The sequence below is a fragment of the Odocoileus virginianus genome, chromosome 10 (genome assembly GCF_023699985.2).
Source record: "Odocoileus virginianus isolate 20LAN1187 ecotype Illinois chromosome 10, Ovbor_1.2, whole genome shotgun sequence".
In the NCBI taxonomy this organism is placed as follows: Eukaryota; Metazoa; Chordata; class Mammalia; order Artiodactyla; family Cervidae; genus Odocoileus; species Odocoileus virginianus.
Genome location: NC_069683.1, coordinates 4,749,646 through 4,765,106, shown reverse-complemented (window position 1 = coordinate 4,765,106; position 15,461 = coordinate 4,749,646). Strand labels below are relative to the sequence as shown.

Here is a 15,461-nt window from a genome sequence, read left to right as displayed (position 1 = left end):
GTGCATAGGGCTCCTCATGTCTCCAACTATAAACTCCTAGGAGAGGATTTGAGTTAACTTCAAGAGATCAGAAATATTTTCTTCCTTTATCAAAAGAAAAAAAATACTCTTAAGAATTCAGAACTCAATAGAATTTGGCATTTTTTACATGGAAAGAATAATGAATTCAAGATTGAGCTAATACGATGTATTTTTTTCAGGTTATGTAATTAACCATAATGTAATATACATGGAGAATAGGAATAATGTGACAGAGTTTGTTCTACTGGGACTCACACAGAATCCAAAGCTGCAGAAAGTCATATTTGCTGTGTTTCTGGTCATCTACATTGTCTCTATGGTAGGGAATGTGCTCACCTTGGTCACCATCACAGTCAGCCCATTATTGGGGTCCCCAATGTACTTCTTCCTGGCTCATCTCTCTTTTATTGATGCTTGTTACTCCTCTGTCAGTAACCCAAAATTGATTGTAGATTCCCTCCATGAAACAAAAACTAGCCCTTTCAATGAATGCATGACTCAGATCTTTGGGGAGCATTTATTTGGAGGTGCTGATATCATCCTGCTCACCGTGATGGCCTATGACCGCTATGTGGCCATCTGCAAGCCGCTGCACTACACAACCATCATGAACCGGCAGTTGTGTTGGCTGCTAATTGGAGTGGTGTGGGCGGGAAGCTTTCTTCATGCAACCATTCAGATCCTCTTCATCTTCCACTTACCCTTCTGCGGCCCTAATGTCATAGACCACTTTATGTGTGACCTGAACCCTGTGCTCAACCTTGCCTGCACTGACACCCACACTCTAGGGCTCTTTGTTGCTGCCAACAGTGGTTTCCTCTGTCTGATAAACTTCCTCCTCTTGTTGGGCTCCTATGTGGTCATCGCGGGCTCCCTAACGACACACAGTTGGGAGGCGAGGCGCAAGGCCCTCTCCACCTGTGTCTCCCACATCACAGCCGTCATCATCTTCCTTGTGCCCTGCATTTTTGTGTACCTGAGACCAGCAACTACTCTTCCGATTGATAAAGCAGTTACTGTGTTTTATACCATGATAACTCCCATGTTAAATCCTTTAATCTATACCTTAAGAAATGCCCAGATGAAAAATGCCATTAGGAATTTGTGTAATAGAAAAGTGATTTCAGGTGATGGATAGATAAAATGTACAGGAAGCCCAGCATTGATTCTCCTAATGCAAAGGTCAAATGGACATTGCTGATGCTTCCAGCAGAGCATACCTATGAGATAAAAGGAAAATAATTAGCCAGTATACATCATAGATTCTGCAGGGGGGAGAAGAAATGGGTACAAGAAAAGTCAGGAAAAGCTTAGCAGGAGACTGCTTTTGCATGTTTCGGACATTCTACCAGGTTGGGACTTAGAGTTTCTAGTTTCATCAGTGTATGTGGATCAATAAACTCATTCTAATAAAACAAAATAAAGTAAAAAAAAAAAAACCTCATATTTAGCAGTAATCTCTGTAACAATCCAATGAAGTCGACATTGCTACTATCCTCATTTTACAGGTGGGAAAGCAAGCAGAAAGAGGAAAGTTCTCAAACAGAAATATTGAAGATTATTTAGCTGTATTTAGCTGACCTCTCAGGCTATGTTCTCAGCTGCTGAGCTGCGTTGCCAGGCAATGATAACAGAAAGGACACCTGACTACTTTATTACTTCCATTTTTTGAGACAGGCACTGTGCTGAAACACACACACATATATACATATATATAATTTTATATATGGTATATAACTAGTTTAGGGGTTCAAACTAATAGGCCATTTAACCTCTAAGGGGTACATAAGTTATATTACACCATATTTCCAAATTTTCTTGTTGCTTTCAGAATCATTTTGCTTTGCTTATGTCATGATCTTATCCTGATAATCTGTCAAAAAGAGTGAGGATTCAAGTAAAAGTATAGTTTAATGTCAGACAGAAATTTTGCTTTATAAAATAAATCAAATGTCATACTCTCTGTAATACTTACCTACTTGCTAACAATAGTTTCTGCAAGTAGCACAACATCTGGTTTATGATAAATACTGAATCAGTTCAGTTCAGTCTCTCAGTCGTGTCCGACTCTTTGGACCCCATGGACTGCAGCACACCAGGCCTCCCTGTCCATCACCAACTCCCGGAGTTTACTCAAACTCATGTCCAATGAGTTGGTGATGCCATCCAACCATCTCATCCTCTGTCATCCCCTTCTCCTCTCACCTTCAATCTCTCCCAGCAGATACTGAATAAATCAGTGTAAATATAAGGGAAGATGAAAAACTCACATAAAATATACAGTAGCATGTAGCATTGCACACTAGGGTTTACATTCAATATTACAGCTGGGGCAAGTAAGAAAGGCTCTAATAATTTGCATCATGAATCCAGGAAATGTATGAGGGAATGGATAAAAGTAGAAAGTCATTAACTTTGGTCAGCCTGATTCACTGATATGGACTCACTAAACAATGATGGTAGTTTAGTCGCTAAGTTGTGTCTGACTATTTGCGACCCCATGGACTGTAGATCAGTATGCTCCTCTGTCAGTGGGATTTCCCAGGCAAGAATACTGGAGTGGGTTGCCATTTCCTTCTTCAGGGGACCTTCCCCTCTCAGGGATGGAACCCAGGTCTTCTCCACTGCAGACGATCTCTTGAATTGCAGGCAGATTCTTTGCTGACTTAGACACCAGGGAAGCCTCCACTAAGCAGAGATCCTGCATTTAATGTAGCATCTGGAGGAGGTAAGAAAGGCTTTCACAGGTTTTTGTTTTTTTTTTTTTTTGGTGTCTAAGATATGAATCAAATGGTAACCCACAGTGAGCAGCTTAGAAATACTCAAACTGCTTTGGTTTAATACAGAGGATTAATTAATTCCTGGTTAATCAACAGGAATAGACTGTAACATCGGCAAATTCGTTATTGAAGATGCACTCAACCTCCCTGGAAGGGTACAGAGCACAATGCTTTCATCACAACTGTGAAAGTAAATTTGAAGGGGATAATTTCGCATTCTTGAGAAGCTCTGAGATGGCTCTTTCTATATGCCAGCCCTCTGGTTTCTGGTTTGCAAATTCGAATGTGCTACGAGTGATTTGATCCTGGGGAACAGGAGCCAAGTAGTGGCACTCAACCCCAAAGGCAAGGTGGGCTTAGGCACTGTAATGGGCAGTAGACTGTAGTGCTGTTGTTATAGTTCAATGTTACTCCCCATTCGGTTGCCGTTTTGATGATGCGTGCACCAGATGGTGACCTGATGCACTGTGTTCATCGCTTGTCCCCCTACAACTTGTGTAATTAAACATTACTTGTACTTAAACAACTTACGTCCTTAAAACACAGTGAAAAATGGGAACATCATGAAAACATTAACCAAGAAAGGGGGAAAACTTGAAGAGTAGATAAAGATAAGGAACAGTAAGGGTTTGGGGAATACCCAGTTTTCCTCCTTTGATCTGGCCAATCGGGGGGACCAGGTTGTTTTCCACTTTTCTCGTGCACAAACTCTTCGAACTCCTTTGTGAACAAAGAACTTTGTAAAATATAAATTGGTGGGCTCCCAGACTCATGGTGAGGTCGCCTCCATGCATGGATGCATGGATAGTGGTCTCTCTGGTACTCAGGTGTGCTGATTACTGGACTTAACAGCTGCTAAGAGCCAGATGAAGGTGCTTTACCCCTGACTGTTGAGATTCATTTACTATGTGCTATTTCAAATTTGCTTCTTTCCTTTCACTTTGATCCTTGAATGGTACCAGCTTAAATACTTGATAAACTGGTGTTTGCTACCAACCTGTGGACTACATCTTGAATTCTTTAAAAGAACCTCTGAGGCAAAGCAAAGATAGAGTCAAAATGACAATCAGAATAACCAGCAGAAGAGGACTTATAGTGTTGTCCAGCTGATCGTGGTGTTCCTAGAGTGAAATAGAGAGGACCCTTTCTCAGTTCTCAGTTGAACTGTGTCAGCAGAAAAGTTCTAGATTACATAAACAAATATCTAGCTCAAGTCATTAAAAGAGAAATTCATGTCATCAGAATCAATTCCCAGACTTGTCTTGAGCCAGTTTGCAGATTCAGAATGCTATGAACAAAATGGGGGATTCAGTACCCTTGAAGAAGGACTTTGGTACCTTGCTAAAATTTTATAATGTATCTTTCCCTCAGATTTGGACCTCCAGCCTTTTATCAGGTTAACTGTGCACTGTGGAAAAGCAAATAATCAGATCATTCAGAACACTGGCTTTGACCTGAAACTTATTCCAAGAGATCCAAAGCAATACTGTAGTCCCTCAATCAGAGTAAGGTACATGGAGGTCTAGTGATCAATGGAATTTTAGCTCAGGTCTATTTACAGTGGGCCCAGTGATCATGGAACCCATGCCGTGGTTATTTCCTCAACTCCAGAATGCATACTTGGAATAGATATTCTTAGCAACTGACAGAATTGTTTGGCTGACCTGTGAGGTAAGAGACATTATGTCAGGAAAAGCCCAGTGTGAGACACTGCTACTGTTCTACCCAGGAGAACAGTGAATCAAAGGTGCATCACCCCTCTGGAGGATCGTAGAGGTTATTGCCAATGTCAGACCTTGGACGGTGCAGGGTGGTGATTCCCACAACGTCCAATTTCAACTCTCTCATTTTGCCTGTTGCCGAAGACAGATGGATCTTGGAGAGTGAGTGGATAATTCTAAGGTTAACCAGCTTCTGTATCAGGTGCAGTTTCATCCCAAGAGTAAATTGTCAGAACTGCTGGTACCTAGTATGTAGCTAAGCTTCTGCTTTTATGTCTCTGTCAATAAGAACTACCAGAAGCATTTAGATTTCAGCTTGAAAGGCCAGCAGTAAACCTCAAAGGTCCTACATCAGGAAGGCATCAGTTCTCACCAGAATTGTGTTATAATATAGTTTATAGGGATCTTGGGTTTCATGTTCTACAAGATATCACATTGGTTCATTATACTGATGACATCATGCTGATTGGACCTACTGATCAAGAAGGAGTAACTGTTGAGGTAATCGGAACACAGGTTGGAAAAGAATTTCTAGACACAGATCATTTCAGAAGGGAGTAAGTTTATTAAGAGCATGAAGCAGAGATAAGGAAGGCACTGCAAATGTATTGGGCAAATCTCATGACAGACCAGGGAAAGTCAACAGTTTTCATGGGTTAGTAGCCAATTTTTACAGCCTCCAGGCAAAGCAAATTCCTGCTGAAAACTTGGCATTAGTTGATTGGTTTGGGTGCTATAGGGTGACTATTGGAGTGGGCATTTTTGCCTAATCTGAGGTCAGGAAGCCTGCTGGTGATGATCAAAGGGGCTTTCAGCAACAGTTACAATGGGGCTCAGCCAGCTTCGGAGGTGACCTCAGTTCTGGGCTCCGCTTCTGTGGCCTTGGTGCAAGGCCTCGCACCTGTGGCCTTGGGGCAGAACTCAATAGAAATTGCTTTAGAGGTTTGGTAAAATATTTCCTGTGTTATAGGGCAATACAAGTTCAGCTAAAATTAGGAGACTCAATCTCAATGAAATTTCTAGGGGCCCAGTAGCATGGGGCATATCAAGCTATCCCTTTTAAGATTCTGAAGGATCATTTGTTCTATCTTTCTTCTCCTATAACCAAAGATGATGCATATTGTCTCTAGGACCTCATTGGATTTGGGAGTCAACATATCTTTCATTTTGGAGTATTAATCTGACTGATTTATAAAGTATTCAAAAAGCTGATAGCTTGAAGTGGGTGCCCAAAATAGAAAAGATTCTGCAGAAGTTTGGGCCATGGCATAAGCTCCTCTTCCACTGAGGACAAATGATCCAGTAGATCTATGGTGCTTGATGTGTCAGTGGCAGATAAGAATGTTGGAAATGTCTGCCCTCCATATGTGAATTTCAGCGAGACACTTAGGATTTGGGGAAAAAATTCTTGCCATCCTCCAAAGATAACCACTCCCCTTTTTATGAAAAAGCTCGTAGCCTGCTAGTAGTTCTTAAAGGAAACTGAAAGCTTCATTACGGGCCACCAAGTCACTATGCAACCTAAGTTTCTGTCATGCACTTGGTATTATCTAACCCATCAAAGTCATAAAGTGGAGTACTCCATCATCAAATGAAGTGATATATACATGGTCTGGCCCAAGTAGGACCTGAAGGCAAAGTTCCAGAGAGAAGTGGCAAAAATGCTCATGGCCCCCGCTCCCACTGCATTTCCTTCTCTCCCCCTGCCTGCACCTATGGATTCATGGGGTCAACTGACTGAGGAATGTAAGACTTCAGACTTCAGACTTCTGCAGTGATCTCCGAAACTGGAAGCTGCAGAAGCAACCTCATTCTGAAAATGCCTGAAGCTCAGTGGTGAAGAGAAACCATCAAAATGGGTGCATTTCAAGGGGTGCATCTAGTTGATTACTTCACTTGGAAGGAGAAATGTACAAATGTACAACATATACTCATTCATAGTTTTGGTCAATGATTTGTCTGAATGGTTAGAGGCTTGTGGGGGCGAGGGATATAGTTGCAAGGCTGGTGACAAGAAAATTTGAGGAAGGGGTATGTATACAGACTTGCTTGAATGGGCAAAAAACATGAAACTCCTTGCTTCCCAAATCACAAAGGTTGAAAATGGAAGTAACAATCTGCACTACTCACTGCAGTTAACTATTAGCAAAATTTGTGCTTCCTGTTCCTATTATGTTCTGTTTGATTAGAGGCTTTAGTTACAAAGAGAGAAATGCTTCCACCAAGAGGTACACAAGATTCTGTTGAACTGAGCGTTGAGTCAGTGATGCCATCTAACCATCTCATCCTCTGTCATCCCCTTCTCCTCCTGCCCTCAATCTTTCCCAGCATCAGGGTCTGTTCAGATGAGTCAGCTCTTTGCATCAGGTGGCCAAAGTATTGGAGTTTCAGCTTCAGCATTAGTCCTTCCAATGAACACCCAGGACTGATCTCCTTTAGGATGGACTGGTTGGATCTCCTTGCAGTCCAGGGGACTCTCAGGAGTCTTCTCCACCGCAGTTCAAAAGCATATATTAGTGAATTTCAAAATATTAGTAGATTTGAGCAAAACATGAGACAAACCAAAAGTTATTTAGACTTGAGAGAGAATTATTTATACCATATATGTGAATTATGAACTTTCTTGAAATGGAAAATACTTTGGAAGCAGAAATATATAGTGGTTTCTAGGAATTCCAAAGGATAAGTAATGGCATGAATTACACCCAGATCAATTTTGGGAAGGGAAATAATTATGTTTAATATTGTGACGGTGGATAAATGATATAATATGTTGTGTCAAAACTCATAAAACTATGTTAAAAAATGGTAAATTGAAAATTATGTCCTTTATTAAACATGTATCAATTTTGGTCATCAGTTTTAGCAAATATACCACACAAATGCAAGATGTCAGAAAACTGGGAAATTGAGAGGGATACAGAGTGGGTATTTGTGAACTGTCAGTATTTATTGCACAGTTTTCTATAAACTTAAAGCTTTTCTAAAAGTAGCCTGTTTAAAATTTTATTTACCCAGGTGGTTCAGTGGTAAAAAATCTGCCAAGCAGGAGACACAGGTTCAATCCCTTGGTGGGGAAGGTCCCCTGCAGAAGGCAACCCGCTCCAGTGTTCTCACCTGGGAAATCCCATGGACAGAGGAGCCTGGTGGGCCACAGTCCATGGGGTCACAAAGAGTCGGGCACAGTTTAGTGACTAAGTAGCCAGCAGCAAGCTCAACTTCTCTTTACCATACTTAAAATATTTTATTTGGCTTTTTGTTTAATTTATTCTATATGTGCATATTTTATTAAGCTACATATTAATGCCCACAAGTCCTCTTCAGTTTACCCTAGTAAGCTATACAGATAACATTAATGAACACACTGCCTCTTGTTTAGTGGCATGGCATGACATCACTTGACAAGATAACCCTGAATGCCTTTTGAGCATTAATAATAGACACAGGGATGTTGTGGGGGATACCGCAATAATCTAGAAAAGAGACTATGATAGCTTGAACCAGGTGAGAAGCAGTGTGTGGTCAGAAAACATCTGATATGAATTCAGTTTTAATTTTTGATGGGAGTGTAAAATGGCACATCCACTTTGGATAATATTCTAGATGGTTAGCATAAAGTCAACATACACTTAGCATATATTCCAACAGTTTTATTTTTAGCCAAATATCCTGGACAAATAGTATGTTTTCCAAAGCTTTGTACTATTATGTTCACAATTGCTTGGTAGATAATAGACAAGAGACTGCAATAATCCAAATATATATTAACAAAAGAGAAGGATAGAAAGAAAAAAAGTGAAGTCACTCAGTCGTGTCTGACTCTTTGTGACCCCATGGACTGTAGCCTACCAGGCTCCTCCATGCATGGAATTTTCCAGGCAAGAGTACTGGAGTGGGTTGCCATTTCCTTCTCCAGGGAGTCGTCCCAACCCAGAGATCGAACCTGCGTCTCCCCCGTTGCAGGCAGACGCTTCACTGTCTGAGCCCCTGGGAAGCCCCAAGGAGAAAGATACGTTGGAATAAAAATATAAAATTAAACCTTCTCAGCCATAAAAAGCAATGAGTTACTGATACACTCATCATTGATTAATTGCAAAATTATTTTGTTCAGTTGAAGTCTTGCTTAAAAGTATTTCCTTATGGTTTCAAATGTATTGAACTATAGAACAGGCAAAACTATCTATGTTGGAAAAATAAAACAAAACATTGATTTAACATAAGGGGTAAGGGACTGAGAATTGTTAAGGAGGCAGCATGAGGAAAATTTCTGGTGTAAAAAAAAATTGTTAAATCATTTGATAAGTACTAGGTTACCTACGTATAATCATTTTTAAATATTAAATGTTTGAAAAAAACACACAATAATATGCTGGAGAATTTTTTAAAAAATTTTAATTGGATAATTGCTTTACAAGATTGTGTTGATTTTTGCTATACAACAATGTAAATCAGTCGTAAGTAAACACTATCCGATAGTAATAGCCAGTTTTTGGTAATTTTGTTTCCTTTCTGAAAAAAAGTGGATTTTTATTATTTTCTTTCAGTAACTTCTTCATCCTTAAAGAGTTAAATATTATTTTTAATAAAAATTACTGTTTTATTTATTATTTACTTTTCCATCATAATATACTCATTGTCACAATTTATTTTAGAATTTCATAGAGCATTATTTTAAGAGGCACATACATTTCTTCTTACAGAGCACAATAGTATGTTAGTCATTTGTTTACTGCTTGAATTGTATATTGCATTCTATTTGTGGACTTGCTGAACATTATTGCATGAAATGATTTTTTCCCACATTCATTATAATTTGGATAGCAACATCACATTCAATTAGTTGTATTCAACAGTGCCTGAGACTCGTTAGATTTTAACAGTGATCCTCTTTGTACTTTTCTGTGTGAGACTCAATAACTCTCTGATATGTTACTCTGAATGACCAATGTATGCCTTGACCTTTGACCCAGACTGAAACTTTGGAGCCCAGGACGGTAAACGGGGCTCTAAAGATGTTCAACAATTGGATAAAGGAGTCAAGTTTCCAGATAAGGAGCCAGTTCTGCCCTTATTTATTATGGACTATACCACTAAGGAACAGTGCATTCAAAGTAAGTATGGAAAATATATTAGAAAATTATGCTAGATTATTTTGTAATGATGCCTCTCTGAGTAAAACATGGAAACTATTTTTCACTTGCCTATTAGAAAACACTCAGAATTACTGTCCATTTGGATATCATTTTTAATAGTAGTCTCTTCACAGGGCAATGAAAAAAAAATGCTCCTGTCTGCATTTAAGGGGGGGCAGTATCTTAAGAAACAATGACATCATTGGTTATTGGCATCATAGACAGTATCTTTCCCACTATGCCAGTCATAAACACCTCATATGTACTAAACAACTTATTTGTCTATTTAGCTTATAAAGGCAGCAAGTTAATTGCCTCATGTTCATTCATCACATACCAACAAGGGTTTGGAGCTCTTAGGTACTTCACACTGAGCAACATCACAAGGGAAATGTGGGGATAGAAGGTAAAAAACAGAAAAAATAAAGATAATGTTATTTATTTAAAAGGAAGTAGGTCACCCAGAAACAACTCTGCTACTATCTAGGGCCTTAAATGACCTCTTCTGGTGTTAGAAGCTTAGCAGAACCATGTGGTATAATATACTCAAAGCCTTAAATGAAAAAAAAAAAAAAATGCCAAACAAGAATTCAATACACACAAAAAAGTGTATTTTAAAAAGAGGGTATACTCTGCATTTCTGATTATTAACAATGTTTGATATCTTTGCAAGTGCCTGTTGACCAACTGTATTTCTTCTATGAAAAAATATATTCTTAATTTATTTTTAATATTGAATTGTATGAGCTGTTTACATATTCTGGATATTAACCTATCAGTCATGTTATTAGCAAATATTTTCCCCCATTCATGTTGTTTATTCACTTAGTTGATGGTTTCCATTGCTGTACAAACATTTGAAATTTAATTGGGTACTGAAAGGTTGTTGCTGAACGATTAGACGCGGGATTCTTGGCCTCCGGAGGAGACGAATTCAATCCGGGGCCAGAGACGAGGCTGGATCGCTCAGAGCTTTTGTGTAATAAAGTTTTATTAAAGTATAAAGGAGATAGGGAAAGCTTCTGACATAGGCATCAGAAGGGGGCAAAAGAATACCCGCCTCCTAGTCTTTAGCTGTCTGTTATATAGTCACTCACAGTCTGTTAATGAAAAGGATGTCATAAAATTTAGAATGATACCAGATAATTCATCCCTGGCCATAAAACGATTGACTTGAATCTTGTAGAAGGGCAGAATACCAACAAATAATTTCATTTACATAGATTAGGGGAACAATATCTGAGTAAGTAAATTTAGGCCATTTGGCGGAACCAACTTGAAGATAGAGTCTGGGGTTCATTAACATAGCTTAAGACAACATTTCCATACGAAAAAGAAACGTATTGGTCAACTCAAGGTTTGAGAGTAGTTAGCTTCAGGTGAGACCAGGTGTCATGGCAACACAGCACTTTAAGTGCTCTTTTAAATTTGTATAGAGAAGGAAAAACATATCGCTGGTTTGTTTCTTCCTGCCGCTTAAGAGAGATAAAAATGTCTGGCACCTGCAGCTTCTTTTTTTCCATTTGGAGACCCCTGGCCTTCCTGCCTGTTACCCTCTCAGTACCATTTCCTCATTTTATTTTCTTTGGTTTAAGAGACAAATCCAAAATTATTGCTACAATTTTTTTTTCAACTCACAAAAGAGAAGTTTATTGCTGACTCGAGTCAGGGCTCCTGACGCATCCAACGCAGTGGTGCGGGGTCAGAGAGCCCCAAGCCCAAGCTGTTACCCAAATTTATAGGGTGTGCATAAGCGGTTGGTAGCTGGCTTAAGCGGATTGGTTACGTGTTTGCAAAGCAATTCTATTGGTACAAACTTTCCCAGGCTTTTTTCAAACTTGGGCGTTCGCGGGCTTTTCAGCTTTCCCTTTGTTTCTTACTGGGCACATATTGATTGGCTGGCTCCAGGTTGCCTGATGGGGGTAGGGAATCTTACCATTTCGGGGGAAGCCGAAACTTCGGTCCAGGCCGCCTGTCATGGTGTTAGCCCTGGCAGCCTCACATTCCCCCCTGTCTTGTTCCTGTAGAGGAATCTCTCTTCATCCTGGGCTACCATCTGATATTGTTGCCTCAATACCATAATCTGAATGGTATTTAGACATTCTTTAATAAATGATATTAGCCGGTTTAAAACACAAGGGCCAAACGTGAGTGTTAATAATAGCACTATAAGGGGGCCCAGGAGGGTGGAAACTAAGGTGGTCAGCCAGGGGGAGCGTTGAAACCAAGACTCAAACCATCCCTGCTGGGCCTCCCGTTCCCTCTTTCGTTGCGCCAGTCTTTCTCTCACTTTTGCCATAGATTCTCTTACCACTCCTGTATGGTCTGCATAGAAACAACATTCTTCTCCCAGAGCCGCGCAGACCCCACCCTGCTGGAGAAAAACCAAGTCTAATCCTCTCCTATTCTGCAAGACCACCTCAGACAAGGAAGTCAGAGACTTCTCTAAGTGACTGATTGATTCTTCTATGCGAGTCAGATCCTCATCTATAGCGGCTCGTAGGGAGGAAAACATTTGGCCTTGCAGAGATAGTGAAGCTATTCCTGTCCCTGCTCCTGCCAGCCCAAGACTGAACAAGGCTGCCATGGTGATCGCACTGACAGGCTCTCTCTTTTGTCTTAGCATTTCCCGGTCCCAATGTGAGTACATAACCTCTTCAGAGTGGTATAAGATTTTTGGCATCACAGCAACCAGGATACAGAATTCTCGACTCTGGTTAAAAACCTTCACATTCAAACATGGGGTTAGCCCAGTATGTGAACAAATCCACCAACCCCCAACCCTTGGCACAATCCAATTTTTGCCGTGTAAGCGTAGGTTACTAATAGTCCGGGCACAGAGGGGAGTTTTATCACGTGGCACTGTGCCCAAACAGAGTCCCTGTCCCCAAACTTCATTCATTGAGAGGCCAACCTTGCGTTCTTCCCATCGGCATTGGCGTGGGTTCTGGCCTGAAGACAAGTGGTAAGAGACATTGAGGCCTATGGCCTCATAGTAGGGGGGGTGAAGATTATAACAAAGCCAGCAGGATCGGGTCGCATTAGGGTTGGTATGGTTTAAGACCGTAAAGGCTGCATTCACTAAGGCCCATAGGGGGTCCTGAATTGCTGAGCTAGTGGTAACAGCCAGAGGGCCAGGGGTTTCCTTCAGGTTGCCTCCGAGGCTCAGGGTAGAGGAGATGTTAAATGTTCCCGGCAAGCTTGGTCTGGAGCTGGTTGGCTTGGGGGTCGCCTTGTGTCCCTGTAATGTTTTGACCAGATTGGGACCTAAACTGTGTACCTGCACCGGCTGAATAACCTGTTTAATGATTAAAAGCTCACCTGAGTAGGGGCTGGACCAATTTATGTGAAGCTGAAAACCCCAAGTCAGTCCTGAGGTCCAGCGGTTTTCCTTTTTCGCCTGTTCCTGGTTAAATTGTACTCGTACCTGAGGCCCCTGGTGTCTGCGGTCCTTGAAGGTGAAGCTAACTAGATCTCTGTTTCCGACATCCCACCTCCGGGGTCTATCACAAGAGGTCACACAACTCCAGCTCCTGCAGTAATAGCTTTCTATGCAACCACAGGTTTTCCCGTTATTTCTTACGTAGCCTGGGCAAGCTCAGAACCCCAACCTATGGTTTTTTATCCCATCCCTATAGTACTTATCATAGAAATGCTCCTGCTTTGCCAAGAGGCTTGAGAGGTCGAAGTTCAGGTCCGGCCACCAGGTGTTCAGAGGGTGGATTCCTGAGGTCTCGTTGATCAGCTCATGAGTCTGCCCGTCGAGTTTCCAGGTGATCTTAGCAGGTTGATGGGGGTTATGACTGGTCGCTCCGGGCTCGATGAGAGCTGCCATCAGTAGGAGAATTAGGAGGCCTTCCGGCAAGCGAGTTTCAGTTTCAAAGGATTTGACAGGTGAGGACTCACCTTCCATTCTGCTCGCGCTTTTTCCTGTTTTTCCGGTGTGGCTTGCCACACGTGATTGCAGTGAACCCAGGGTCCAATCCCTTCGACCTTGACAGCAGTAGGAGTGGTAAGGAGAACAACATAAGGGCCTTTCCATCTAGGTTCTAATACTTTAGATTGGTGTCGTTTTACCCAAACCCAGTCACCTGGGCCAATATTATGTGAGGGGAGGGCCCTCTTATTCTGGCCCTCGGGTATCTCTCGAACCAATTTCCAAACATGGTTATGCACCTTACTTAATGCCATCAGAGTTTGCTGGAATTGTCCCAAAGTAGGGGGTGGCAGGCATTCTTCTTCGAAAATAGGATACACAGGAGGGGGTCTCCCATAAAGAATCTCAAAAGGGGTAAGATTCAGCTTATAAGGGGTGTTACGTGCCCAAAAGAGTGCAAAGGGGAGGAGGGTCACCCAGTCCCCGCCAGTCTCTATTGCCAACTTTGTCAAAGTTTCTTTTAGGGTCCGATTCATTCTCTCAACCTGTCCTGAGCTCTGGGGATTATATTCACAATGTAACTTCCATTTCGTCCCCAGAGCTTGGGCCAGCCCTTGTACAATCTGGCTCACAAAGGCAGGTCCATTATCAGAGTCCATAGTCATTGGCAGCCCATACCTAGGCACTATCTCCTCTAAGATCTTTTTAGCAACCACTATTGCTGTCTCTCCCTTAGTGGGGAAAGCTTCTACCCACCCCGAGAAGGTATCTACCAGAACCAACATATAGCGATACCCGTACTTGCCTGGCCTTACCTCAGTGAAATCTATCTCCCAGTGTTGCCCTGGCTTTTCCCCTCAGTACCTCGTTCTCGAGTGCTGCTTCTTCCCTGTCCTCATCAGCTGGCACGCTTTGCAAGCCTGGATTATCGCTCGTACAGTTGCATTTTGTCGAGGGAACCTCAGGCAGGCTGTCTGGAGAAGTGTTAGGGTCTTTTTTTCTCCCAAGTGTGTAGTTGTGTGCAGGTGTTCACACAGGTGACGACCCAGGGTGGCAGGCAATATCAGGTTGTTGTTTTGATCTCAGTACCATCTATCTTTGTCATCCTTCTGGAGGGTGGTATCCTCGTTGATCCAGGTGAGATCAGGGAGGGAATATTCGGGAACTGGTGGCAAGGTCCCCATGCCAGGAGGTGGAAGTCCCACGGCTAATATGGGGGCGGCGTAGTCCCGGCTAGCTGCTTCTCGAGCGGCCGCATCAGCGGCACGATTGCCCCGTGCCCTAGGGTCATCTCCTTTCTGGTGACCGGAGACATGTACTATTGCCACTGCCCGGGGCAGTTGGGCAGCTTCCAGGAGCCTGCGAATCTCGGGCAGATTTTTGACCTCTTTCCCCTCAGCTGTCCGAAATCCCCTTTCTTGGTATATGGGACCTTGAACATGGGCAGTGCTGAAAGCACATCGGCTGTCAGTGAAAATGGTGACTCTCTTCCCTTCCGCTTGCTCCAGAGCCTGTATTAGGGCAATCAATTCTGCTTTTTGTGCAGAAGTGTCTGGGGGAAGTGTCTCAGCCCATATCGTCTGCCCTGAATCATCAACTATGGCGGCTCTCGCCTTCCTTTGTCCATCTTTTACATAGCTGCTCCCATCGGGGAATCATACTAGCTCACTGTTGCTTAGGGGTACATCAGTTAAGTCTTTTTGTGCCGCCAGGGCCTCATATCTCACTGCAATCATGGAGAGGGCGGTCTTTCTCTGGATTAGGTAGGAGCGTGGCCAGATTCAGGAAGTAAGGGGTCTGAAAATGCATCCGTGGGGCATCGAGCAGCAAGGCCTGGTAATGTGTCAAGCGGGCATTGGAGATCCACTTACCCGGCGGCTGCTTTAAAACCCCTTCGATGGCGTGGGGAAGGGGGGTGTAAACCAAGAGT

The 15,461-nt window shown here is 42.3% G+C and overlaps 1 protein-coding gene across 1 annotated transcript; it reads left to right on the top strand.

Annotated features, from left to right (window-relative positions):
* Nucleotides 1-226: 226 nt before the first annotated feature.
* Nucleotides 227-1,159, top strand: LOC110125073 (olfactory receptor 4C46-like). The gene has a single exon (XM_020873918.2). The coding sequence runs from the start codon at nt 230-232 to the stop codon at nt 1,157-1,159; it is 930 nt and encodes a 309-aa protein (XP_020729577.2). The 5' UTR covers nt 227-229.
* Nucleotides 1,160-15,461: the final 14,302 nt, after the last annotated feature.